Raw genomic sequence first — 24,464 nt, 5'->3', positions numbered from 1 at the left:
AAAACACTGTTAGATCTGATCAATGAATTCAGTCAAGTTGCAGGGTGCAACATTAACATACAAAAATCAGCAGTATTGTTATACCCTAACAATGAATGTATCCGAAAAAGAAATAAAATGATGCCATTTACAATAGCATCAAAAACAATAAAATACTTAGGAATAACCTTAATCAAGGAGGTGAAAGATAAATCGTAAGACATCGGCGAAAGGCATCGGAGACAGCGTGAATAAATGGAAAATTATCCCATGTTCATGGATTGGAAGAATTAATGCTAAAATGTCTGTTATTTGCCCAAAGCCATCTACAGATTGAATGCAATCCCTATCAAGGTTCCAATGGCTTTTTTTTACAGATGTGGGGAAAAGAAATCCTAAAATTTACATGGAACTGCAGAAGCCAAAGGAATCCTCAGAAAAGAACACGGCACTTCCCGATTTCAAGTCGTATTATAAGCCTCAGGAACCAAAACAGTAACCAAAACAGTATAGTACCAGCATAGAAACTGACACGCTGACCAATGGAAGAGAACTGAGAGCCCAGAAATAAACCCCAGGGATACGTGGTCAACTGAAATTTGACAAGGGAGCCAAGAACACTCAATGGAGAAAAGACGGTCGCTTTAGTAGATGGTGCTGGGAAAATTGGGTATCCACGCGTAAAAGAATGAAACGAGGCCCCTACCTTACATCACTCACAAAAATTAACTCAAAATGTATGAAAGACTTATTAAATGTAAGGCCAGAAGCCATAAAACTCCATAAAGCTCTTTGACATCGGTCTTGGCAATGATTTTCTGGATTTGACACCAAAAGCAAAAATAAACAAGGAGTACTACTCAAACCAAGAAACTTCTGCACAGCAGAAGAAACCATCACAAAATGAAAAGTACCAGGGCACCTGGGGGGCTCAGTCGGCTGAGCGTCCGACTTCGGCTCAGGTCATGATCTTGCGGCTTGTGAGGTCGAGCCCCGCGTCGGGCTCTGTGCTGACACCTCGGAGCCTGGAACCTGCTTCGGATCCTGTGTCTCCCTCTCTCTCTGCGCCCCCCACCCCCGCTTGTACTCTGTCTCTTTCTGTCTCGAAAATAAATAAAAACATGTTTAAAAATTTTTTTAAAAAAAGAAAGTACCTATGGAGTGGGAAAAAATATTTGTAAACCACGTATCTATTAAGGGGTTAATAACCAAAATCTATAAAGAGCTCCTACAACTCAATAGCGAGAAACCCACAGTCTGATTAAAATATAAGCAGAGGACCCATTAGATGTTTTTCCAAAGGAGATATCCAAATGGCCAACAGTTAATGGGGTGCCTGGGTGGCTCAGTCAGTGAAGCATCCTACTCTCGATTTCGGCTCAGGTTATGATCTCACGGTTGTTGGGACCGAGCTCCGTGTCGGGCTGTGTGCTGACAGAGTGGAGGCTGCTTGCGATCCTCTCTCTCTCCTCTTTCTGGCCCTCCCCCAACTCGTGTGCATGCTCTCTCAAAATAAATAAATAAACATTTTTTAAAAACCCAAAAGAACGGATAGCCAACAGTTACATAAAAAGGTGTTCAACATCACTCATCAGGAAAATGCAAATCAAAACCACACATTATCTCGCACCTGCTGGAATGACCATTATCAAAAAGACAAGAGTTTACAAATGCCAGCAAGGATGCGGACCAAAAGGAACCCTTCCTTGTGCACTGGTGGTGGGATTGTAAATTGAGGCAGTGAAGAAGTCACACACACACACACACACACACACACACACACACACACACACACACACCGTGGAATGTTATTCGGCCATAAAAGAGAAGGAAATCCTGCCTGCCATTTGTGACAACTTGGATGGACCTCGAGGGCATTATGGCACGTGAAACAAGTCAGAGAAAGACAAATACCTGATAATCTCACTTATACGAAGAATCTTAAAAAAAAAAACAAACCAGCAGGGGTGCCTGGGTGGCTCAGTCAGTTGAGCGTCCGACTTCGTCTCAGGTCACGATCTCGCGGTCCATGGGTTTGAGCCCCGCGTCGGGCTCTGTGCTGACAGCTTGGAGCCCGGAGCCTGCTTCGGATTCTGGGTCTCCCTCTCCCCCTGCCCCTCCCCCACTCATGCTCTGCCTGTCTCTCTCTGTCAAAAATAAAACTAAACTTAAAAAAAAAACCAGCAATGACAACAACTCATGGAAAAAGAGATCAGATTTGTAGTCAGAGGTGGGTGATAGTGGGTGCGGGAATTGGAATAAGAGGATCAAGGTACAAATTTCTAGTGATAAGATAAGTAAGCACCGGGGGTGTAATTTAGAAAGTGAGGACTGCAGTTAACTCTGCTCTATGGTATATATGAAAGTTATTAAGAGAGGAGTCGATCCTAAGAATTCTCAGGACAAGAAAAAAAGCATTTTTTTTCTCTCTTTTTTTTTTTTTTGTATCCATATGAGGTGATGGATGTTCATTAAATTTATTGTGCGAATAATTTCACAATCTATGTAATGAGTCATGCTCTTGAACTTATACAGTGCTTTTTGTCAGTTATATCTCAATAAAGCTGTGTCAGTGTTCACAGGTAGGTGATTAGGCAGGGAGGTGGCTTTGCAGCACGAGGGTCTCAGGACCGAGGCACTGTCCGTCTTATGGCTTAGGTGACTTCCCTTACCTCATGGCCCAATATAGCTGCTCCCACTCCCGCCATCGCATCTCCATCGCAGCAGGCAGAAGAAGAGAGAAAGGGCACATTCCTGCTACTTTTAGGAAAGACCCCTCAAAGCCACCACAAAATATCTCCTTGACCAGAGCTTAGTCTCGGAGCTTCAAGGGAGGCTGGAAACGCCTTCCTCCTAGGCAGCCACGCACCCAGCCTACACCTGGGCGTTTGCTACCATGGGAGACAGGAAGGAAGGAGATAGAGGACGGGCTTGTAAGCTCTGCCCTGCCACGAAAGGCGTTTTCAACTCAGGATGCGGCAGGTGGCCTCGGAGGGTGCCCTGCCTTCCCCCAGGGCTTCGTGTGAAGGATAAACAGGCCGCGGACTTGACGTGCGTAGGGCGGAGACCCAGCGCACCCCCACACCCCACTTGCAGAGAAGCCCCCGGCTCGTGCTGACCCGCCGCTGTCCCTCTTTTCTGTTCCGCAGTGTCGAACCTGTCCCAGTATTTCAGCCCGGCCTCGGTGGCCAACAGCCCGGCCCGCGCCCTCTTGCTGGTGGGCGTCGTCCTCCTGGCCTACTGGTTCCTGTCTCTGACGCTGGGCTTCACCTTCAGCCTCCTGCACGTGGTGTTCGGCCGCTTCTTCTGGATCGCCCGGGTCATCCTGTTTTCCATGTCCTGCGTCTACGTCCTGCACAAGTACGAGGGGGAGCCGGAGAACGCAGTCCTGCCCCTGTGCTTCGTGGTGGCCATCTACTTCATGACCGGGCCCATGGGCTTCTACTGGCGCAGCAGCCCCAGTGGCCCCAGCGTGGAGGAGAAGCTGGAGCACCTAGAGAACCAGGTCAGACTGCTCAACATCCGCCTCAACAAAGTGCTGGAGAGTCTCGACCGCACCAACGGCAAGTGACAATCAGCCAGCCGGCCGGGTCCCCCCGCACCAGCGCCCTGCCTCAGAAAGCAAAAAAGAAGAAGGAACAAAAGAACATCAAAGCCCAAACAGTCCTAATAAACATTCCCGAGCAGGAACCGGGGCGCTTTGCGAGGGTATTTCCGGCCACGTGTCAACCCCTAGGACACGTTCCCAGAGGAATGACAGGATCGTTTACGCGGAACTACCCGCGAAGGGTCGTTAGTGGGGGGAAGAAATATTTTTTAAAACAAAGGATATAACCATATTAGCTGTATGGTAAGAGTTTATCTGTGCATAGTGCATAAAGTTAATTTTTTCAAGCACTTAAATACATCTTTTGTAAGGTTTTTTAATAAAGGCAGATCGAGTCAAGTTTAATAAAACTTTACACTGAGGGGGAGAATATGCTAATCGGACATTTTAGACGAAGAGTTCCAGCGCCACTGTTTGTTGCCACGGCATAGGGATTGGTGGGTGAGGTCTGTGTGCGTTCTTCTCATGTTCCAAAACCGTGAACTTCGTTTTATGTCTTTTGGTTGACGGTGACTGAGCTGATGGATGTCGTTGTTTCTGGAGGTGGGTGGTTGGGGTCCAGGACGAAACTAAACATCTTCTGGGTCCTCGTGACCCCAGCCAGGCCCCCGTCAATTATATTTCTAAATGGAGAAAGAGATCGTTATTCATAGAAAACCTGAGATCGTTTGTTTCTGTTTTTGTTTTTGTTTTCCCTTTCTGAACTTTGATGTTTTTAACCTCCGCGTTTTGTAAGGGAAGATCCAAGGACCAAGCAAAGAAATGTCTTTGGAGTTCGATGCCGAGAGCTACCTGGGTGAGTGCCAAAACCCCCCCTGTCCGGAGTCTATCTGATGCCCCGGTATCACCATTCGCCAGCTAGACCTGTAGAGAAAAGGTACGCTCTCAAGGGTTTTTATTTGTGTCACTGTAGTGTGGGTTGACTCAGGACCTCGGAATTAAAACGAACTCTAGCAGCTAATAACCTTTTCAAGTCTCTTGCTGCTTATAAGGCATTCTCAGGAGCAGTAAGCAGCAATAAACACGCCTTGGAGAAGATCCGAATTCTTTTTCCTGAAATTTTTACGACACACGTGTTATGTGCTTTCCGTGTGAAGTCTGTGGTGCCCTCATTTTCGGCGACGCCCAGGGGCAGAGAGGGACATACCGGGCAGACAGCGATGGGGGTCCTGGACAGGGGCGCCTTGCGAGGCTGGATCAGGGCTCGATGCACGCGGCCCAGTGTAGGCCCCCCCCCCCCCCAGGCCTGTTGGTAAGCATCAGGCCACACATGAACAAGGAAAGGGAGTTCTGGCCGCCAGAAACCTTCCCTGCCCACCTACGTGCCCCGGTGGCCCCCCGACAGAGCCTCTGTATGCAGATTTGCAGAGACCCCCCCCCCCCCAGTTGGATCGGGTAGAACCAAGACCCCCACGGTCCACCCATCGTTCCGGAGAAACACTCAGCTGTCTGCTAACTCCTGTGCGGTTTCCGTGAAGTTTTACTGCTGGATGCAAGTATCCAGAAACCCAGAGCGGATGTTTCTGAGAATGTTTACGAAACCTCTCTGTGTGAGGTGCACGTAACGGGACCCAACCTTTGCAGCATTCGGTTCGCTTCCTGAAACACATACGTGTTTTCCGGGGTCTGCCCGGGGCAAGACTTTCTCCGGGGGCATTTGGAGCCCGAAGCCGTTGCAGTCAGAATCTCGGAGGCCAATCTCTTTTAGCACAAGGGGTATAAAAAATAGCCCCGGGGAGGCCATCCCGGCCTGCCTTCCTCTTGTGCGTTTGGCTCTCGTGCACTGGGCGCGTTGAGATCCCAGAACATTGCTTTGCTCGTGTTGGCCAGGGCAGAACTGACGTTTCTCTGCACACAGCTTGTAAGTCCTAAACTGTCACCGGTCTGGATGGAATATCCACTCTGTTCCCCCGGCCGCCTTCTCCCGCGAACCCTGAAAGGCACCGTGCTGTGTTGGGGTCAACAGGAAAACCGTTTTCACTTCCGGTAAACCAAGGGAGGCGCGTGCACCTGGGCGCTGGCGCGCGGAGGCCGTAAGCAGCAGGTAGAAATCGCTGCTGGTCACATGCGCTGTTTCCACCCCATGAGCCAAGGGTTGGGCTCTCTGAGGCCAACCTTGCAATTTTCATGCACTGCGATGAAAGATGGCTTTATTTTTAATGAAAGCACCTACAGTTACAAAGGAGTATCACTCCGGGGCGGAACATTCTTTGGAATTCTGGTAGAAACCGTGGACGTTCGGTCTGAACAACGCCTGCTTTTTAACGCATCCATTTGACTTTTGTTTTGGGGCCTCGTCTTAACCCCAAATAGTTGGGGATTTTGTTTTCTCTCTCTCCGCTCCACGGAAGCTTGTTAGGGTATTTGGCCTTTCCCACTACTCCCCGTGTCTTTCTTTTTTCTCTCTTTTGTACATGGGAAAAAAAAAAAATGTATTTTTGTACCACATCTCATACTTGGAAGAGAAACCTTTTTTTAATGTCTTCCGGGTTGTAGGACCTATTAGGGCGACACTTCATATTCAGTGTGATCTAAAAAACCCTGACAGAAACGACCGTGGATGGGTTCGAATTAAGACTCTGTTTTCTAGAGATCTTAAACTCGACTAGTTTTTATTTTCCAGTGCCTCAGTAACAACCAACGCCAAGGACAGAAAAGGAAAAGGACCGGCCGTCTCACAATTGCTGCACTTGAGTGGATCTTCTGGAGTCTGTGTTCAGAGGGACCTGTTCCCTGACGTGCTAGCAAAGACGCTTCCGTGGTACGTCAGCCCTCCACAAAGGCATTCCCCGTACCGGTCAAGATCAGCATCCCCTGGCTTCCGGGGGCGGGGGGGGGGGTGGTTTGGCCTCATGTTTCCATGATAACCCACATCACTTCTGGGGGCAAAACGCAGCAACAGAATTTCTTGAAAGCTGCTCTTGTGAATTGTGCCGAGGTCTTCATTTACGAAGGTGACCTGGGTGACAGCACGGGGGCTAATCCCGTTGAGAGAAGGTTCTCGGCACGGTTCCCTAAAGCACCTGGCCGCAGCATGCCTTGCAGGGCCTCGCGAAGCCTCACACGGGGTCGGGACGCGGACTGGGTGTGTGTCTGGGCTCCGTCACCGAGGTGGGAGGAAGCAACGGGTTTGAACATGCCTTACCGGTGCCAGGCGCGGACGTGCAGGTTGGGGGGCAGTGGTCGGGAGGGTTGTGATGTGACTTTGGATGCCCACGAGGGCTGGCTCGGGGGGAATGTGTAAACCACCTTGATTGCCGGTTCTGCCTCCGATTCAGCGGCCTCACGGAGAGGTTAGGAAAAACACGCCAAAGCCAACGCATCCAAAACACGGTTAATACGCCTCGTCGTTAGCGGAAATTCTGAACCGTTTCGTTTCTGTGCTTCCTGGTACCCCCCCAAGATGCTTTAGGTGAAGGACGTCTGGTAACTTCTCCCTGACGGGGTTTGAATTGCCCGACTGAACCCAAAAGCCAGCTCCGGCCATCCAGCTGGCTTGTGTTAGCAGGAATCCCTAAGGCCCTGAGGTGTCACCCCCTCGCCCCCAAATCAAAATAGTAATGATAATAGATCTCCATTCCGCAAAGTTTTGTTTACGGTCCTTTGAGTCTTGGACTTTTTGCCCCTCGCTTGTGAGTGGTGAGCGATAGAATCATCTATTTTTTGCGGGGTCTAGCATAGTACCCTTAAAATTAGTAACGGACAGCCGTCGATATGATATACAGTCTCTGGGAGAAGCAGGCTTTGTTCAGCGTCCTGAGTTTTTTGCACGAGACACAGCAGGACCAGTTTTTTCCCCCGTGGTGGCATAAAAAAGCTGATGGTCACTTGCGTCGTTTACGGGAAACCTGTGGCAGCTAACGGTGTCATCGACCCTATGTCCCCACGTCTTTTCGCAGATTTCAAGGTTTTATTGTGGTGTCAGCTTAACAGTCGCATGTGTGGTCAATCTCTGGGTACCGTGCAATTCAACTGATTTCTTGTGATGGTGACGGTGATTTGTGGTCACTTAAAATCCAGCGAAGCAATCCTTTATTTCCCTCTGAACTGGAAATCATGCTAGTGAGGTAACGGTGTCCATTATCAAACAGTGCGTTCGTGATTGAGTTCATCCTTTGTGTATCTGGTTATCGATTTTACGCAGCATTTGATTTCACGCTTAATCTAAACCCATCGGATTTGAATACGCTGGTGTGTGTGTGTGTCTGTGCTGTGTGCACATTTTCGTTGCCTAAAGCCTTGGGAAACTGATTCTGTGAGTGTCGAATAGAGACCTGAATGTATAAGGCTTCTTTTATTTGCAAAATGCTAAATACATTCCTCTTATTTATTAAATCACTGGCTTTAGTGTTCTGTAGAGATATTTGTAGACCGATTTCAGAACAGAATGAAAATATTGTGAAAATTGCGGCTCAATAAACGTTTATTGTAATTTCGTTGTACGGGCTTCCTAAATATATGTCATCACTCCTAACCGAGCATTGGTGGAATTTCCCCGACTTTGTGTTGGTTGATTCTGTGATTCTGTTCCCCGGTCTGAGAAATCAAATAATCTTAACGTGTTGGAGGTAGGTAGGGTCACCAGATAAAACATAGGATGCCCAGTTAAATTTGAGTTTCAGATAAGCAACAAATACTTTTTAAGTATACATATATCCCAATCACTGTATGGGATATATATATATATATATACTAAAAATTTTTTTTAATGTTTATTTATTTTTGAGAGAGAGAGAGAGAGAGACAAGGCATGAGTTGGGGAGGGGCAGAGAGAGAGAGGAAGACACAAACTCAGAAGCGGGCTCCAGGCTCTGAGCTGTCAGCACAGAGCCCGATGCGGGGCTTGGACCCATGAGCCATGAGATCATGACCTGAGCCGAAGTCGGACGCTTAACCACCTGAGCCACCCAGGCGCCCCAAGGAATATACATATACAAAAAAATGTGTTGCTATCTGAAATTCAAATTTAACCAGGAAAACTATTTTTATTTGCTAATTGGGGCAACCCCAGGAGGGTTTTGCAACACATGTAAACCCTTCCCCCCACCCCGAACTGAGATGCTCTCCTGGGTGCTAAAAATTATTTCCTTAGCAAATATTCAGGAGCAAATGTAACAGAAGAGTCCGATGAAACACACTTATGACCCAAAAGTACTGCTCCTGGGCGTGTGAGTTATTTGGAGGCCACCTGGGTGACCGGCCCCTGGGAGAGGGAGCAGGCTAAAGGTAGGGGACCCACACCACGGGGGACAGAACAGCAAGTTAGCCACAACAGCCGCTTCGGGCGAGAAAATAGGAACCACGCTGAGACAGGAAAGCCTTGTCCCTTTGAGTGAATTAAATATAAGCCATTAAGCATTTTGCGAGAGCACGTTAAAAAAAAACAAAAAAAACCCATCCCGGTGAAAAACAGCAGGTGGAAAAGGAGGGTGGAAGCAGGTCCCGGGACCAAGAAAGTGTTAAACGAAACGGGACTGAGGCCTCGCGCGGTGAGGCTGCACCAGGCTGAGGAGTGTGACTGACAGAGCGGAGGGCACAAATACACGTCCCCGCCCCCAACCCAGCCTCCGTTTACCGTCTTCGCTTTCACTGCCCTCTGCCAAAGCCGCCAGGTGCTTCCAGCCAGCAGGTGGTTTACTTAATACCCAGGGCAGCTACGTGGTGCATGGGCACCTCGGCACCTGTCCCCAGTCTGGACTGAGCTGTGCTGTTGGCCGCTTTTTTTTTTTTTAATACTTTTTAAAATTGTTTAACGTTTATTTATTTCGAGAGAGAGAGAGAGAGAGAGAGAGTGCACACAAGCTGGGGAAGGGCAGAGAGAGGGAGACACAGAATCCAAAGCAGGCTCCAAGCTGTCAGCACAGAGCCCGACGCGGGGCTCAAACCCACAAACGGCGAGATCATGACCTGAGCTGAAATCAAGAGCCAGACACTTAACCGATGGAGCCACCCAGGCGCCCTGGAAGCTGGCCATCACTAATTAAAGCGTAGTCAACCAGTGATAGTAATTAGTGTTTCCCTGAGTTCGGTGAGCCTGATTCTAGCAACTTATTGACTCCAAGGAGGCAGTCATGGAACCTGATTTGTCACCAAGTCGGACAGAAGTGAGGGCAGCCCTGGGCGGGGGGCGGAGGGGGGGGGGCGAACTTGCGACTGACATCTGAAGGCTGGGGATGGTTTCGTGGGACTCAGCTCTTAACCTGTGGGGTCTGCACTGGCTCTGGGTAACTGGTCTCAGAATTGCTTAGTGAGAGGGAAAACTGTTTGCTGTCAGAGCATTGGGAGCAGAGAAACAATTTTCCTTTAGATGAGTTTTCGGGACCAAGAGCGCCGCAGGTTGACGTGGGAGGTGATGAGGGAGGGGCGGTGGCCGTAAGCCCCCATAAATGACAGCCACCAGTGTGAGCTAAGAGCCTTCTGTGGGTCAGCTCCCCTGTACCTGCCCCAGCTTGTTGGAATTACACAGCCACTCTGCTAAGAAGGGATTATGTGGGTAATAAAACGAGAACACCTAGGCTCGGAGAGGTTAAAGGACATCTCCCAAGGTCAAATGCTTATAGCTCGGGGAACCTGGGTGGGCGCCCAGCCTTGCAGGCTATGTCCCTTGTGTCAGAAGTCCCGTCACCCGCTCCGGGATCTCCCTGCTGGGAAGCTGTACCTCTCATGGGTATTTTTATTATTATTATTTTTTGAACCTGTATCAACGGAGCTATTAATTGACGACCCTAATGAGATAATTACAAAGCCTGGCAATCAAAAAACTGAAATAACCACCTTTTCTCTTCCGAAGGGTGACAGCCGGGAACAAGGATAAATAATATTTGTTTTACGGCTTATTGAGGTTTAGAAAAGTTAAGCCTTATGGGGCACCTGGGTGGCTCAGTTGGTTAAGTGGCCGATGTCAACTCAGGTCATGATTCGCAGTTTGTGACATTGAGCCCCGCGTCGGGCTCTGTGCTGACAGCTCAGAGCCTGGAGCCTGCTTCAGATTCTGTGTCTCCCTCTCTCTCTGTCCCTCCCCAGCATGCGTTCTCTCCCTCTCTCTCTCTCAAAAATAAACATTATAAACAATTCATTAAGAATCTTGCTATCTTGGGGCACCCGGGTGGCTCAGTTGCTGAAGTGTTGGACTTCAGCTCAGGTCATGATCTCACAATTTATGAGTTTGAGCCCCACGTCGGGCTCTGTGCTGACAGCTCGGAGCCTGGACCCTGCTTCGGATTCTGTGTGTCTGTCTCTCTCTGCCCCTCCCCCGCTTGTGCTCTGTCTCTCTCTCAAAAATAACTAAACTAAAAAAAAAAAAAGACTGCAAAATTACCTTTCTTTGTGTTCACATCCTTTCCCCGTATTGCTTAGAACACCCTGTGTGAATTGTGTACAATTATTTGAATGTTACCCCCACATGCATATATAGATAAAGATACATCTATATAATTTTTTTTTTTTTTTTTTTTTTTTTTTTTTGCATGAAGGAACCTTGGAGGCTTAGAAATGTTCTTCATTTGGATAGTCCTGTGGCTCTCACGTTGTGGTCTGGGTTCCTCCAGCTACATAAAATACTATTAATAATTAGTCTAATATTAGAATAATATTAGAGAGCTTGCATTCTCCACTTTATTCTTTCACGAATGTGCAACGGGGTCTTCCAGAGAGTATGAGATACGACATCACAACTGATGAACGGCAACACGGGCAGGAGGAACCCAGTGGCCCTTAAGTCAGATGTTACAGATTAGGAGGCACGTGGAACACTGCCACTCTTCTCGCTAGATGGTCTCGTTTTCTGGGGCGCCTGGGTGGCTCAGTCGGTTGGGCATCTGACTTAGGCTCAGGTCGTGGTCTCGCGGTTCAGGGGTCTGAGTCCCGCATCAGGCCCGTTGCTGTCAGCCTCTCAGCCCAGGCCCCGTTTCCTGGTTCATGGATGACAGCCGTCTCTCTGTTTGGTGAACACCAAACCTCGCCCCTGCCCCATCTCCCCACCACCGCGGTTTCCTCCCCTAAGGGGACCCCTGTGACCAGTTTCTTGTGACTCCTGCTAGGGGTAGCCAGTGACTGAACGAGGATATATAAATACACCATTCTTTAACACAAATCACATTATATTGTCTGCACTTTTCTGGAACCTGGTATTTGTGTGCATATAGCTGAGCCAGCTGCCCCATTCTTTGGCTACGAAAGGCCATTTTGTGGATAGGCCATAATTTATTTAACCGTTTCCGTGTTGACCAACAGCCGCACTTCCTAAATTGACTGACTTAGCCTAAGTCCCCATGTGTTTCTATGACTTTTTTTTTTTTTTTATGTTTTTTTTATTTATTTCTGAGACAGAGAGAGACAGAGCACGAGCAGGGAAGGGGCAGAGAGAGAGGGAGACACAGGATCCGAAGCAGGCTCCGGGCTCTGAGTTGTCGGCACAGAGCCCGACGCGGGGCTTAAACTCACGAGCTGTGAGATCATGACCTGAGCTGAAGTCGGACGCCCAGCCGACTGAGCCACCCAGGAGCCCCGTGTTTCTATGACTTTGATGCAAGTTGTTGTACTTGGCACAAATATGATGCTATATAACATCACTATACAACACAATGTAACATATAATATCATAGAACCTAATTACACAACATGGCACAATATAACATTATTAAATAATGATACAACATAACATTATTGTATAACATGATTATGTGATAAGACAACATAGCATTATTAAGTAATAACAGTATGGCATTATTGTACAAGTGACCCAGTATAACTTATAACACAATGTAACATTATACAATGTAACACGGTATATACAATATGACATTAAGCATTCAGTTTTGCCTCTAGTTTTTTGCCTAGGAACTGGGCTGCGAATTTCATTCCATCTTTCCATTAGTGTTGAAAATTTAAAACCAAACTTGTGGCGACTGAATGAAAATGGGCATTAGTCTAATGGATAAACTCGTTTTGTCCTTTTTTTTTTTTTTAATGTTTATTTTATTTTTGAGACAGAGAGACAGAGCATGAACGGGGGAGGGGCAGAGAGAGAGGGAGACACAGAATCGGAAACAGGCTCCAGGCTCTGAGCCATCAGCCCAGAGCCCGACGCGGGGCTCGAACTCACGGACCGCGAGATCGTGACCTGGCTGAAGTCGGATGCTTAACCTAACCGACTGAGCCACCCAGGCGCCCCCGTCTTTTGTTTTTCCAACACATTCTTTGTCCTAGCTGGTATTCAATCCTATGGCTCTTTAAGGAGGGGCAATTTCCTTCCGGCCTAGGGATTTGGGCTATCCTTCAGAAAGATTTTGTCTGTCTTGCGGCAAAGGTGTGTGGCCCTATTCACTCTCAGCCAGCTACGACATCCATCTCTAAAAATGTAACGTCCAATACTTACTCCCGATCACTGCTGAATTACATTTTCGTTCTTAAATCCACACTTCAGTATTGGAAGTCTGCTATTGAGTCGACTGGAACTGGATTAAATCATAAAACATACTCCTTGGGAAACTGTAAATTATGGGCCGTGGAACTGAATACTCACGGAATTAGCAGAGGAAACAGTTACGAAGTGGTTATCTCATAATACAATGTGTGATCCGCATCCAAACGTCAAACCAGTTGGAGTGAGACGTGGAACCTAAAGAAAGGATCGCACCGGCTTCCAGCTTAGATAAAAGTCAGAAAAACTCCCATCAGTGCCGACATGACGTTTTCATCGCCAGTGCTAAGACGTTACCTTCAATTTACCTACATTATGACAATGAATTCTGAACTCTCTCTCTCTTTTTTTTTTTCCTGTGTCAAAGTTTTTCTCAAATTGTTTTAGTTCAATGATTGGGATGAGGGAGTGTGGGGTGGGCTGAGGGCAAAGCGCAGGCTAACAGCCCCCCGCCCCCAGGTGGGACACGTGTGCTGTTCCTCAGACACTCCTGGCTACCCAAGGACAAAGGGAAAGGGGGTAAGACCCGGCCATGGTGATGTGGGAAACTAAGGCAAATGAGAAATTACATCCCCTTACTGCCTGCAGCCCACTGACAAGTCCTGGAAACCGGCAGACTGACCTCCCTCTGGGAGCTCAGCGGTCCTGATGAGGACGCCTTGCTGGGGGCAAAGGAGAATCTTGGCTTAACATCGTCCTGACCCCCCCGGGATCCCATAAGTCTAGTCTCACGGATAAAAAGTCCTTTGGAAACTTCCTTTATCTCAACTGCCCCAAGACATACTCGGGCAGTCATCCTCCAAGCTCATGGCCCCTGATACACATCGGAAGGGTCTCCTTGTGACTGAGGTTTTACTAAACGACAATCATTGGCATTTGTGTAGCAACAGCTGGCCCCTCAAGGTCCTGGAAACCTTGCTTCCAAAATTCCTTAGAGACTTACTCTACCCCTGACCCCCTACCAACAAGAGGATATATAATCAGTTCCTGTCACCACCCCAGTGCAGCTCTTCCTGTCCCCGTGCTTTCATAAAATCATGAAATCTTTTGTTTTTGCACCAAACACATCTTCAAGAATTCTTTCCTGGCCATTGTCTCCAGACCACCCCGCCATCAGCCGAAAACTTCATCAATTGCAGATCCCCATTGATAGGGATCGTGGGAAAATAATACCATCATGAAAAAGAGTTGGTTTGGGGGGCACCTGGCTGCCTCCGTCAGTAGAGCATGCCACTTTTGATCTCAGGGTTGTAAGTTCAAGCCCCACATTGGGAGGAAAGATTACTTAAAAATAAACATTTAAGGGGCGTCTGAGTGGCTCCATTGGTTGAGCGCCAGACTCTTGATTGCAACTCAGGTCATGATCCCAGGCTAGTGGGATCAAGCCCTGGGTCAGGCTCCAGGCTGAGGATGGAGCCTGCTTGGGATTCTCTCTCTCTACCTCTGCCCCTCCCCCGCTCACACTCTTTCTCTCTAAAACAAAACAAAAATTAAAAAATAAAAAGACTAAAAAAAATCTTAATAGAGCTGTTTTTTGACAGCTGAGAATTCATATCTGAGCTGTACCTATTACTCTAGACAAGGCTGTATGTTGAGAAAACATCTGGGTGAATAGAATGGAGAAAGTAACATCAAAGGAAATGTAGCAGTTATGCGGCCCATCCACAACCTGAAGCTACCACCGCAGGTTCAATTACGTTTTCATTTCTAGGGTCATCTGATTGGAGCGTCCCATTCCTCTCCCGTTCTATTTTAGGGTTTCCAGTCGTAGTTAGATACTTTTTAATATTTATTTCACTTGGCTCTGGCTCCCACCCTTACAAATGTTTCAAGTTAGACGTTCAGAACTCAAGAGACTCTAAGAACGTTGATCTCTCTCTCTCTCCATAGTTTTGAGAGATTGCGCCCACAGTTCTGGGGGCTCACCATACCCATCACCCAACTTGACAACTTTAACCCTACACCCTCTGCGGTTACGTGTGCAGTGAATTAAAACCTTTGAGAAGTCCTGAAATTTTCCTCTGCGTTTGCACAAAGCAAGGCACTGTGTACTTATTGCAACACTGTACATATTGAAATAGTTGACGTTAACTGAAAGCATTGCCTTAGCGAATGCGAACATTTAAAAGAAGCATTTAGAGTGCAAGCGAGTATTAGGCACGTAAGTTATCCGAGGATTTGGTTCGCTTCCTCCCCATGGATTTGGTCCGGTTCCCTCCGATCCCCCACGTGCCCAAGTCTCGCAGGCCGGCGCCCCAGCACACACATCAGAATACGGCAATGCGAACATAAACGTGTGCCAGACGCTTCGCACGCGAATCTCCCGTCGGCCCCACGGCAGCGGAGCGGGAGGCTGTGAGTCGGGAGCCATTTGCGGGCCGGAGGGGAGACAAGCCGGCGGACCCCACGGACTCGCCAGGGGACCCGCAGGGTTGTCAAGGTGACAGCGGTCGGCCTTCACGGTCGAAGGGTGACTCCGCCCACCTACCCGGCTCCGATTGGGCGCGCCCTTTTCCGGCTCTCCTTTTGGATTGGCTGAGAGGAGCAACCCATGCACCGGAGCGTCTTGCGATTGGCTGGCGCCCAGGCCGCCCCGCCGCCGCGCGGCCGCCTGGGCTGATGTGAGGCCAGCTCTCCGCCAGCCAATCAGAGTGCGTGCCGTGTGTGGTGAGGCCGGTGGCCCGGATCCTTCCGCGGGCGGGCGCGAGCCGCTGGAGTGCTGGGAGCGGGGCGGGGCCGGGGGCGCGCCAAGTGGGAGGGGACCGAGCAGCGCGGGGCAGCCCCGTCCGCCGGGGTTTTTCCCTTGCTTCCCGGGACCCCTCCCGTAGATACTCACCCTCCCGTGACATCCTAAAGAATACACTAAGAAGAGGGGCGCCTGGGTGGCTCCGTCGGTTAAGCGTCGGCCCTGAGCTCCAGGGTCGTGGGTTCGAGCCCCACGTCTGGCTCTGTGCTGACAGCACAGGGCCTGGAGCCCGCTTCGGATTCTGTGTGTCCCTCCCTCTCGCTCTCTCTTTCTGCCCCTCCTCTGCTCGTGCTCTTTCTCTCTCTCAAAAAAAAAAAAAAAAAAGAGAGAGAGAGAGAGAAAGAGCTCGAGCAGAGGAGGGGCAGAGAGAGGGAAAGAGAATCCCAAGCAGGTTCCGCGCTGTCAATGCAGAGCCCCTTGTGGGGCTCGAACTCCCCAAGGATGAGATCATGACCTGAGCTGAAATCAAGAGTCAAACGCTTAACAGACTGAGCCCCCCAGGCGCCCCAAAGGCAGAGCTTTTGAGTAAACTCTACGCCCAAAATGGGGCTTAGAACTCACGACCCTGAGATCAAGAGTTGCCCTTTCCACCAACTGAGCCAGCCCCGTGCCCCCAAAGCTACTAAGTGTTAACACTGCCAGGAAGTCATCCCCCTTACAGAAAAATGGAGACACGACAGACAGGACCACAGGGTCCCGCCTTCCCTCCCCAGAGGTAACCACTGTTTATAGGGTAATGAACGTCTGTATCAGTCTCCTGGGGCTGCCCTAATAAATTACTACAAACCTGGAAGCTGACTTGAACCCACAAACACTTACTCTCGCGCAGTTCTGGAAGCTGTGGGCAGGGCTGTGCTCCCTCTGAAGTCTCCAGGGAAGATGTCCTCCTTGGCTTGTCCGGCTCCTGGGGCTGCTAGCATTCCTTGGCTTGTGGCTGGGTCCCTCCATCTCCCTCCATTGTCACATGACCTCCTCCCTCGTGTCTCCTTTGTGTGTTTGTTATAAAGACACTTGTTAGATTTGGGGGCTATGAGGGTAATCTAGAATGATCTCATCTCGAGATCTTTGCCTTAATTACATCTGCAACGATGCTTTTTCCAAATAAGGTCGTGTTTACAGGTTTCGGGTGGACCTTGTGGGGAGGGGGGGAGGGAGGGCATCACTCAACCCCCTGCAATATCTTTCCAGTTCTTTCCCTACATGTACATTAATGGGTAGAAAATATATATTATTAAGTATGCCAAAGAAGCAATTTTTAACACAAATGGTATTTTATATGTATTGTTCTACAGCTGTAGATATTATTCTACAAGTTGCTTTTCCTCCTGAACAATGTCTTCGAGAATGATGCTCTTTGTGGGTCAATCCTACTGCTTTTCGCTGATGTATACAGTATTGCAAGATGTGGACTGGACTGCAATTTACTAGCCATTCTCCTACTGACGGATTCTGAGTTTGTTTACAATTTTTCCATCCAGGCTTGGCGAAGTAAAACAGTCATTGATGTTATCAGAGTTTTAAGGCCCTGCTTTTATTTTAGTTAAAAAAAAAAACCAATTTTTGACATTTATTTATTTTTGAGAGAGAGAGAGAGAGAGAGAGAGAGAGAGAGAGAGAGAGAGAGAGCATGAGTGGGGGAGGGGCAGAGAGAGAGGGAGACACAGAATCTGAAGCAGGCTGCAAGTTCTGAGCTGTCAGCACAGAGCCCGACGCGGGGCTCGAACTCACAAACCGTGAGACCGTGACCTGAGCTGAAGTCAGATGCTTAACTAACTGGGCCACCCAGGCTCCCCTATTTTGCCTTTTTTTTTTTTTTTTGCAGTGTCCCGGCTTTTGTTGCAAACTCGGGCAGCGTGTGGCAGCCCTATTTTGCTTTTAATTGGGACAAGTATGAACGTACAAGAAAACTGACTATGGTGTGTGTGTGCAGTTTAAAGAATACTAAGTGTGCACCGTGTTCCTATGACCCAGTGTCTTGGGAGCCTCTCCCTAAATTCATCTTCTTCTCTTGGAAGAAACCAGTGCCCTGAATGTCGTCCAGCCTTTCTTTGCCTTTCCTCATGTTTCTCTAACAGGTGTTAGAGTTCCTCAGCCAGACGTTTTGGGTTTTGCTGCTTTTTCCCTTCCTGTAAAAGTCTGTACGCTTCTCAGCCTTGATCTTTTTGCTCAACGTCATGTTTCAAGCTTCATTGTGCTGGCGTTTCTGTAGATCATGCCTTTTCACTGCTGCGTAGTATTCACTGGGTGACTGTCCCACCGCCTGTGTATCCCTTTTCTTGGGCTGTGGCCACCTTTCCCCCCTCTGCTTTCTCCTCTGGCTGGAGAGGAGGCGGAGAGGTTGAACTTTGGGACATCACTTCAGGCACATTTGGCCCTTGGTAGCTGGCATCCGTCCGATTTCCACAGCCCTGTGGGTAGAGAGGGATGTTTGAGGCAACCTCATGACAGACGCCAGAAAAATAAATCCTCTAACAGCCCTTTTGCCTGATGAACCCAAGGAACTCGGCTGAGTCTCCGTTTGGACTCACCCTTCACGTTCCTCCTGGACCAGCCTGGGAGAGGCTATGCTAGGGGCTGCAGGTGACGGAAATAGGTCAGACTCTGGTCCCTTCTGGCCTCCTCTCCATCAAGTCCTACACCTCACTCCTTTGGCCATGACTTGGGGAAAGTTAGTTCTATGCGAGAAGTTGTTCTCAAGTCGTCTGGCCCCCGCGCCCTGCCACCTGATGTCTAATCCAGCACCCTAGGCTCTTGGTCTGTCTTCCAAAGTATCTCTATGTATCGATAAATATTTACAGATGTATCTCAGGGTGCCTGGGTGGTGCGGTCGGTTAAGCACCCAACTTTTGATTCTGGCTCAGGTCATGATCTCGGTTGTGGGATCGAGCCTCACGTTGGGCTCCGTGCTGAGTGTAGAGTCTGCTTAAGATTATCTCTCTCTGCCTCTCCCCCTTCTTAAAAAAATGTATCTCTATCTAAGCTTATATTCATAAACAGGTATATTAACACCTCTCTCCCTCTCAATATATATATCTCCCCTTCTCATTATCCCCATGCTTTCACCCTAGTTAAGCCACCATGATATCCCATGTGAACCTTTGCAATATTTCCCTCTATCCCACTCCAAACTCAGCCCCGCTCACTCTATTACCGCACAGCAGCTAGAATAATGCTTTCAAAATATATGTCATATCACCCTCCTACTCAAAACTTTCCAAAAGGCTTCTAATCACACTCTAAATAAAGCCCATAGTTCTCACCCTGCGGACTCCCAAGGTCCTGTATTAGTCATTCCCATTTGTGCCAAATGTGCCTCAGGGCCTTTGCACTTGCTACATCCTGTCTCTCGAAGGTTCCTCCCAACGATCCGGCCCTGGGTTGGATGCTTCACTTTTGTTTTCCTCAGGTGGGACATCTTCAGGTTGTGATAGAGGGATACTCACTTGGGGATCCGACCCATCCTAGTTGTTACTGATGGCTGCCCATCTTTGCGTCAGGCGTTCTAGGCCATCCCACGCGGGCACTGAATGTACCCAAGTGAGCAGGAACCCCTCCAGGGGGAGAGGGCAAGGGGAGTGACTCTTGGCGACTGTTAAGGTAGAATGCTTCTGGCAGCAAACTAGGATGACTCCACTCCCCGCGGATTAATCCGTGAGGACAGTTACTATTATTCAGCCAGACGCCCAGGGCTAGCCACGGGCTTGCCCTGCAGCTCAGAGAGAGAACTTGGCTTTCCCCCTTTCTCTCTGCCGTCCTCTGTCAGCGGGTTTTCTTGCACCCTGGCCCTGTTTCTTGGGGTTGTGAAACACCTGTCGCAGCCCCCTGCAGAGGGACCTCGCTCCTCCCCAGGAAACTGTGTGGGAGGGCACCCCCACCCCCCCACATATGCCCCTTTGGTCTCACTGGAAGCCGGTCATATGCCTACCCGTGAGCCAATCTGGCAAAGGAGCAGAAGGAGCTCTGGGATTGGCTTAGACGTGTGGGCACACGATGCCTGGGGGTGGTGACGGAACTGACGGATATTCAGCCCCATACTTAGAGAAAGTATCCGTTCTCGTAATCTCCCTAAACCCACTTGCGGTTTAGGTGACAGATGCTCACCACGAACTCATCCCAGTTCCTACCGTGGTGTCTTGCCCCGGGGAATAAACAGTAACGCGATGGCAAAACCTCCTTCAGCCAGTAAACACCATCCTTCCGTCTTTCTCTGGCTTAGGCTGGTCTCCTGAGGGCGAAGTTTGGCTTGGGTTGAAAGGTACTGATTGTAGAGTAACCAAAGCAGTGAAATTTGTCGGCACGGATTAACTGTTTACTTTTAGATATGCTTTTTTAAATTATTTCTGTTTATTAATTTTGAGAGAGAGAGAGAGAGAGAGAATGTGCGCTGCGTGCGTGTGGGGGAGGGGTAGAGAGAAAGGGAGGAAGAGCGAAGGCCAAGCAGGCTCCTCGATGGACATCAGCGCAGAGCCCCACAGGTCGATCTGACGCACTGCGAGATCATGACCTGAGCCGAAGTCGGACCCTCCACCGTCCGAACCACCCAGGCGCCTCGTGCCCATGATGAAACTTTCTAACGTCAGCTTAGGTCAGGATTCAACCCCTTGGCTTGGGCACAATCCTCCCAGGAGAGACTCGGGAGTTGGATTTTGTGACGTTCCCGGTAGGTGGGTAGCTGTCTGGGTCCGTGTCACGCTATTGCCCAGCTGTCTCTCTGAGGACGGACCTTTTGGGCTCTTTACCAGCTGCACCTTATGGCATTCTGTGTGTACAAAGAAATACGCTTTGAGAAGAGAGGAGAAAACTGAGATCCATAGCGTCAAAAGCACGTGGACTTTCGGATAAGCCTGACTTGTACCCCAGCTGTGGGGACCAGTCCTCTTCCAGGCCATCGGTTTGGGGCCTTCTTGGGAAAACTCTTTGCTAGTTCCGAATACTCACGCTTTTTCCCTTGAAGCTGCTTTCAACATATTCCAGAGGGCTCGGTGTGTTTTCATAGTTTCCTATGTTAGTTAATGGTCATCTTATAATGGTGACAGTTTTGAAAGATGGAAAGCCTAACTTACTGAACAGCAGTGTGGGAGAAATCAACCGGAACTCCGACGGGCTTGTACATGAGGGGGCAGCAGGGTCGTGGATTCGAAATATGTGGTGGGGAGGTCAGCCCTCTGATGCATGTGGCCTGGTAGGTTTCTGGATTCCGTCACAAAGCTTTGAAGAACCTAGAATAGGATGGGGACGCACAGATCGGAAGTGTGGTGTGTGCGCAGTACCAATCTAGATCCTTGAATCCGAAAGAAGCAAAGGTACAAGGGGACGTGGGGAAGGTTACACACAGACCACAGACAGTTTAAGGTTCTTGGTCAAGAAGCGTCCTTCTAGCAATGTGCCCATTTTAAGTGGGAAGAACTTTCTTGAACCTCTTCTTTGTCCCCCTCTCTGATTTTGTCCAGAAGGATAAGGCACAGCAAGGTGAGGCCCGAAAAGGTACCTCCCGATGTTCGTATGTCTGGAAGAATGACAAAGGGGTGACAAGGCACCGGTCATTCTAGCTGTACTTTACCTCTTCCTTGGGTTCCCTACAGGTGCTGTGTCTGGTTGGGTGGGCCAGGCTGAAGGGATTAAGAATGAATCAAGTGGCTGGGGAGCCTGGGGGGGGGGGGGAGCTCAGTCGGTTGAGCGTCCGACTTGGGCTCAGGTCATGATCTCACTGCTCGTGAGTTCGAGCCCCGCGTCGGGCTCTGTGCAGACAGCTCGGAGCCTGGAGCCTGCTTTGGATTCTGTGTCCATCTCTCTGCCCCTCTCCTGCTCTCTCTCTCTCTCTCTAATTAAAAAAAAAAAAAAAGGAAAGGAAAGGATGAATCAGGCAGTTGTCAGGTGTAGAAATCCAGCCGTCTGCCTGCTCCGCGAGAATTGGCCAGTCCCCGGGTCAAACTCCGATATGCCTGCCCCATGAAGGTGAGGGAGGTCTTCCATAGCAGAACCCTCTTGCCTAGCCCACGGCACACACGTGGCATTTCTGAATGACTGTTTCTTGAGCCACTACTATGGATCAGGCTCCGGGACCCCTGGGAACCCCGGGGAACCAGTGAAACAAAGATTTTGCTTCTGTGGGATTTGCATTGCAGTGTCAAAGGAAATCAACATGAATTATATGAATCCTTCAAAGATTAACCTCCTTCGGGGTCAAGATGAACTCACGCCTTCACAAAGGGGATAATGCAAAGAGCCAGAGCTGGCCCTACAACTTGGAGGTCAGGGGGGAGGTGGCTAGTCTGGAAGCCATGTTTATATAGCGAGCATCCTGTTTTATTATTATTATTATTATTAAATGTTTATTTTTGAGAGAGAGAGAGAGGGAGGGCGGGAGGGGCCGAGGGGGTGGGACAGAGGGTCTGAAGCAGGCTCCATGCTGACAGCACAGAACCTGATATGCCGGCTTAAAACCACGAACCGCGAGATCATGACCTGAGCCAAAGCCGACGCTTAACCGACCGAGCCACCCAGGCGCCCCCGCGCACCCTGTTTTAAATTAGAACCTATGTTTCTTTGTGGTGCTTGAGAGATGCAAGCTGTTTGTGATTTAGTGGCGGACTGCTTCATCAAACTGCAACACTGCAAAAAAATTGTGCCCGGGGGAGGCTGACTGGGTTGCTGCGAGAATAAATTACAAGGAGGATGGTGAGGTCCCTCGCACTGTGCTAACCAGCATACAGGAAGGAGTCCAAGAAATAAACCTTCAAAATATGTCCCAGGTCCCATCTGTCTCTCCATTTCCACACCTGCCACCTGGCTCAGTCACCATCATCTGTTTCAGCATCATCCTAACTGGTTTCCTGCCTACGTACTTGCTCCCTGAAGACTAGTCTCAGCTCTGCAGCCCCTCAGCTCAACATGTCCCTCTTCTCAGCGGTCTCGTCTCGCCCGTGGTAAAAGCCAGGCCTCAGTGGTCCCCAGGAGCCACCTGTGCTGCCCCCTCTCCATTGACTTTGTCTCCTACCCCAGATCTCTCAAGTCAAAGAAAAACACCGGGCACTCGAGTAGCTCTCTAACCCCACCCGGCACTCCTACCTCAGGGCCTTAGCACGTGCTGTCATCGCTGCCTGGAAACATTTCCCCCAGAGACTGAATAGCTCATTACTCCCGTCACCTGCTTCAAGTCAACGGTAGTGGTCACCTTTTCAAGGGGACCTTCCCTGACAACCCTATTTATTTATTTGTTTACTTGGAGACAGAGAGCGTGATTCGGGGACGGGGAGAGGCAGAGAGAGGGAGACGGAGAGAATCCCAAGCAGGCTCCACGCTGCCAGCGCAGAGCCCCACGTGGGACTCGAACCCATGAAACCGCCAGATCATGACCTGAGCGGAACCAAGAGTCCGATGCTCGACCTACTGAGCCACCCAGGGACCCCCTGACAACCCCACTGAAGTAGAAACACTCCTCCACCAGTGCTCTCTAGCCTTCCCTGCTTTGTTTCTTTCCATAGCACTTAATACTTTGTATTATACGAATAACCGTATACTTATCATCTAGATGACACTCATCGGTACACTATGTGTTCTACCGTATACAGTATGTTATGTATGACGTAATGTGATATATTCCCCCCCACTTCTGTTGACACAGGGCAGGAATTTTGGACCATTCGCTGCTGTAACCGCAAAGCCCCGCTCTGTGCCTGGTGCCCAGCAGGCGCTCGGTCAATATCTGCAGGAGGAACAAATCAATAGCGACCGAGCGAACACAGAACGAGCCAGCGGCCCACGACCTCTGCCCTCCCGCGCGGCTTTAACCCCTTCCCGCCGCAGGTGAGGACTAGGAGCCCGGGGGCAACGCGCCTGCGCAGCCCCACCCACAGCACGAGCGGGTTCGAGACCCGGAGGCCGCTGGGCGTGGCGGCGAGTACTCCTTTGCGAGGCTCGGCGCCCGCGGAGGGTTACACGCGGGGGGGGCGTGGCCTGCGAGGGGCGGGACCTCCGGGGGGCGGGGCCGGCCGGGGATCCGGCAGGCGGCGGCCGCGCCGCGCTCAGTCGCGCCGCGCTCGCCGTCCTCGCCGCGGCCCGGCAGCTGCCTTCGGATCTCGCCGCCGCGCCTGCAGACCCCCGGCCCGGCCCCAGTGCCGCTCCGCGTCCCCGTGCCCGTCCCCGCGCAGCCCCCGCCGCAGCCATGTCCAAGCAGCCGCGAGCCGGCGGGGAGGAGATCCTGGAGTGCCAGGTGATGTGGGAGCCTGACGGCAAGAAGAACACGCAGATGGACCGCTTCCGGGCGGCCGTGGGCGCTGCCTGCGGCCTGGCGCTGGGTGAGTGCGGGCGCGCGGCCCGGGGGCTCCCCGGCCACCCCGTCCCCGGGGCCAGGGCCCTCCAGAAACCCGGCTCCCCCTCGGAGAGGGGCCCACTCCTGGGGACCGGGGCGCCCCGTTCTCCCGGCGTTGCTGGCAGGGTCCCCCTAGCTGTTGGAGTGGTCTCCTGATTTCCAGTCTCCTTCTTGGGGGGCTTGGAGGAGCCCCTGGAAGTGGGGGCCCCCTTTCAGGGGGGGGTGGTGGTGGGACTCCTGGCTGTGGCATCTGCGTTCCTGGGAGGGTCCCCCAGCCCCCGGCCTTGGAACCTGGGGGCACTGAGAGATCCCTTGTTAGGCCAGGCGCTCCCTGGGGTCTTGCACTCTGGCCTGGCGGGGGAGGGGGGGGGGCTTCCTTCCAGACGCAGGATGTAGGTCT

The 24,464-nt window shown here is 50.3% G+C and overlaps 2 protein-coding genes across 5 annotated transcripts in view; both read left to right on the top strand.

The window, feature by feature from the left end:
- Nucleotides 1-8,018, top strand: part of BRI3BP (BRI3 binding protein) — a 28,352-nt gene extending 20,334 nt beyond the window's left edge. Inside the window, exon 3 of the mRNA XM_023241281.2 lies at nucleotides 3,129-8,018. Coding sequence (XP_023097049.1) covers nucleotides 3,129-3,550 — 422 coding nt within the window. The 3' untranslated portion in view covers nucleotides 3,551-8,018. The remainder of the gene's footprint in view (nucleotides 1-3,128) is intronic.
- A 15,749-nt stretch (nucleotides 8,019-23,767) lies between these two features.
- AACS (acetoacetyl-CoA synthetase) overlaps nucleotides 23,768-24,464 on the top strand; it is a 52,255-nt gene continuing 51,558 nt past the window's right edge. Inside the window, exon 1 of one of the 4 annotated variants that reach the window (XM_045041152.1) lies at nucleotides 23,768-24,050. In XM_045041152.1, coding sequence (XP_044897087.1) covers nucleotides 23,918-24,050 — 133 coding nt within the window. In that variant the 5' untranslated portion in view covers nucleotides 23,768-23,917. The remainder of the gene's footprint in view (nucleotides 24,051-24,464) is intronic. The other 3 variants (XM_045041153.1, XM_023241279.2, XM_023241280.2) reach the window with 3 other exon arrangements.

Source organism: Felis catus, chromosome D3 (assembly GCF_018350175.1).
Source record: "Felis catus isolate Fca126 chromosome D3, F.catus_Fca126_mat1.0, whole genome shotgun sequence".
NCBI classification, from domain to species: Eukaryota; Metazoa; Chordata; class Mammalia; order Carnivora; family Felidae; genus Felis; species Felis catus.
This window is presented reverse-complemented; position numbering and strand designations above follow the sequence as displayed.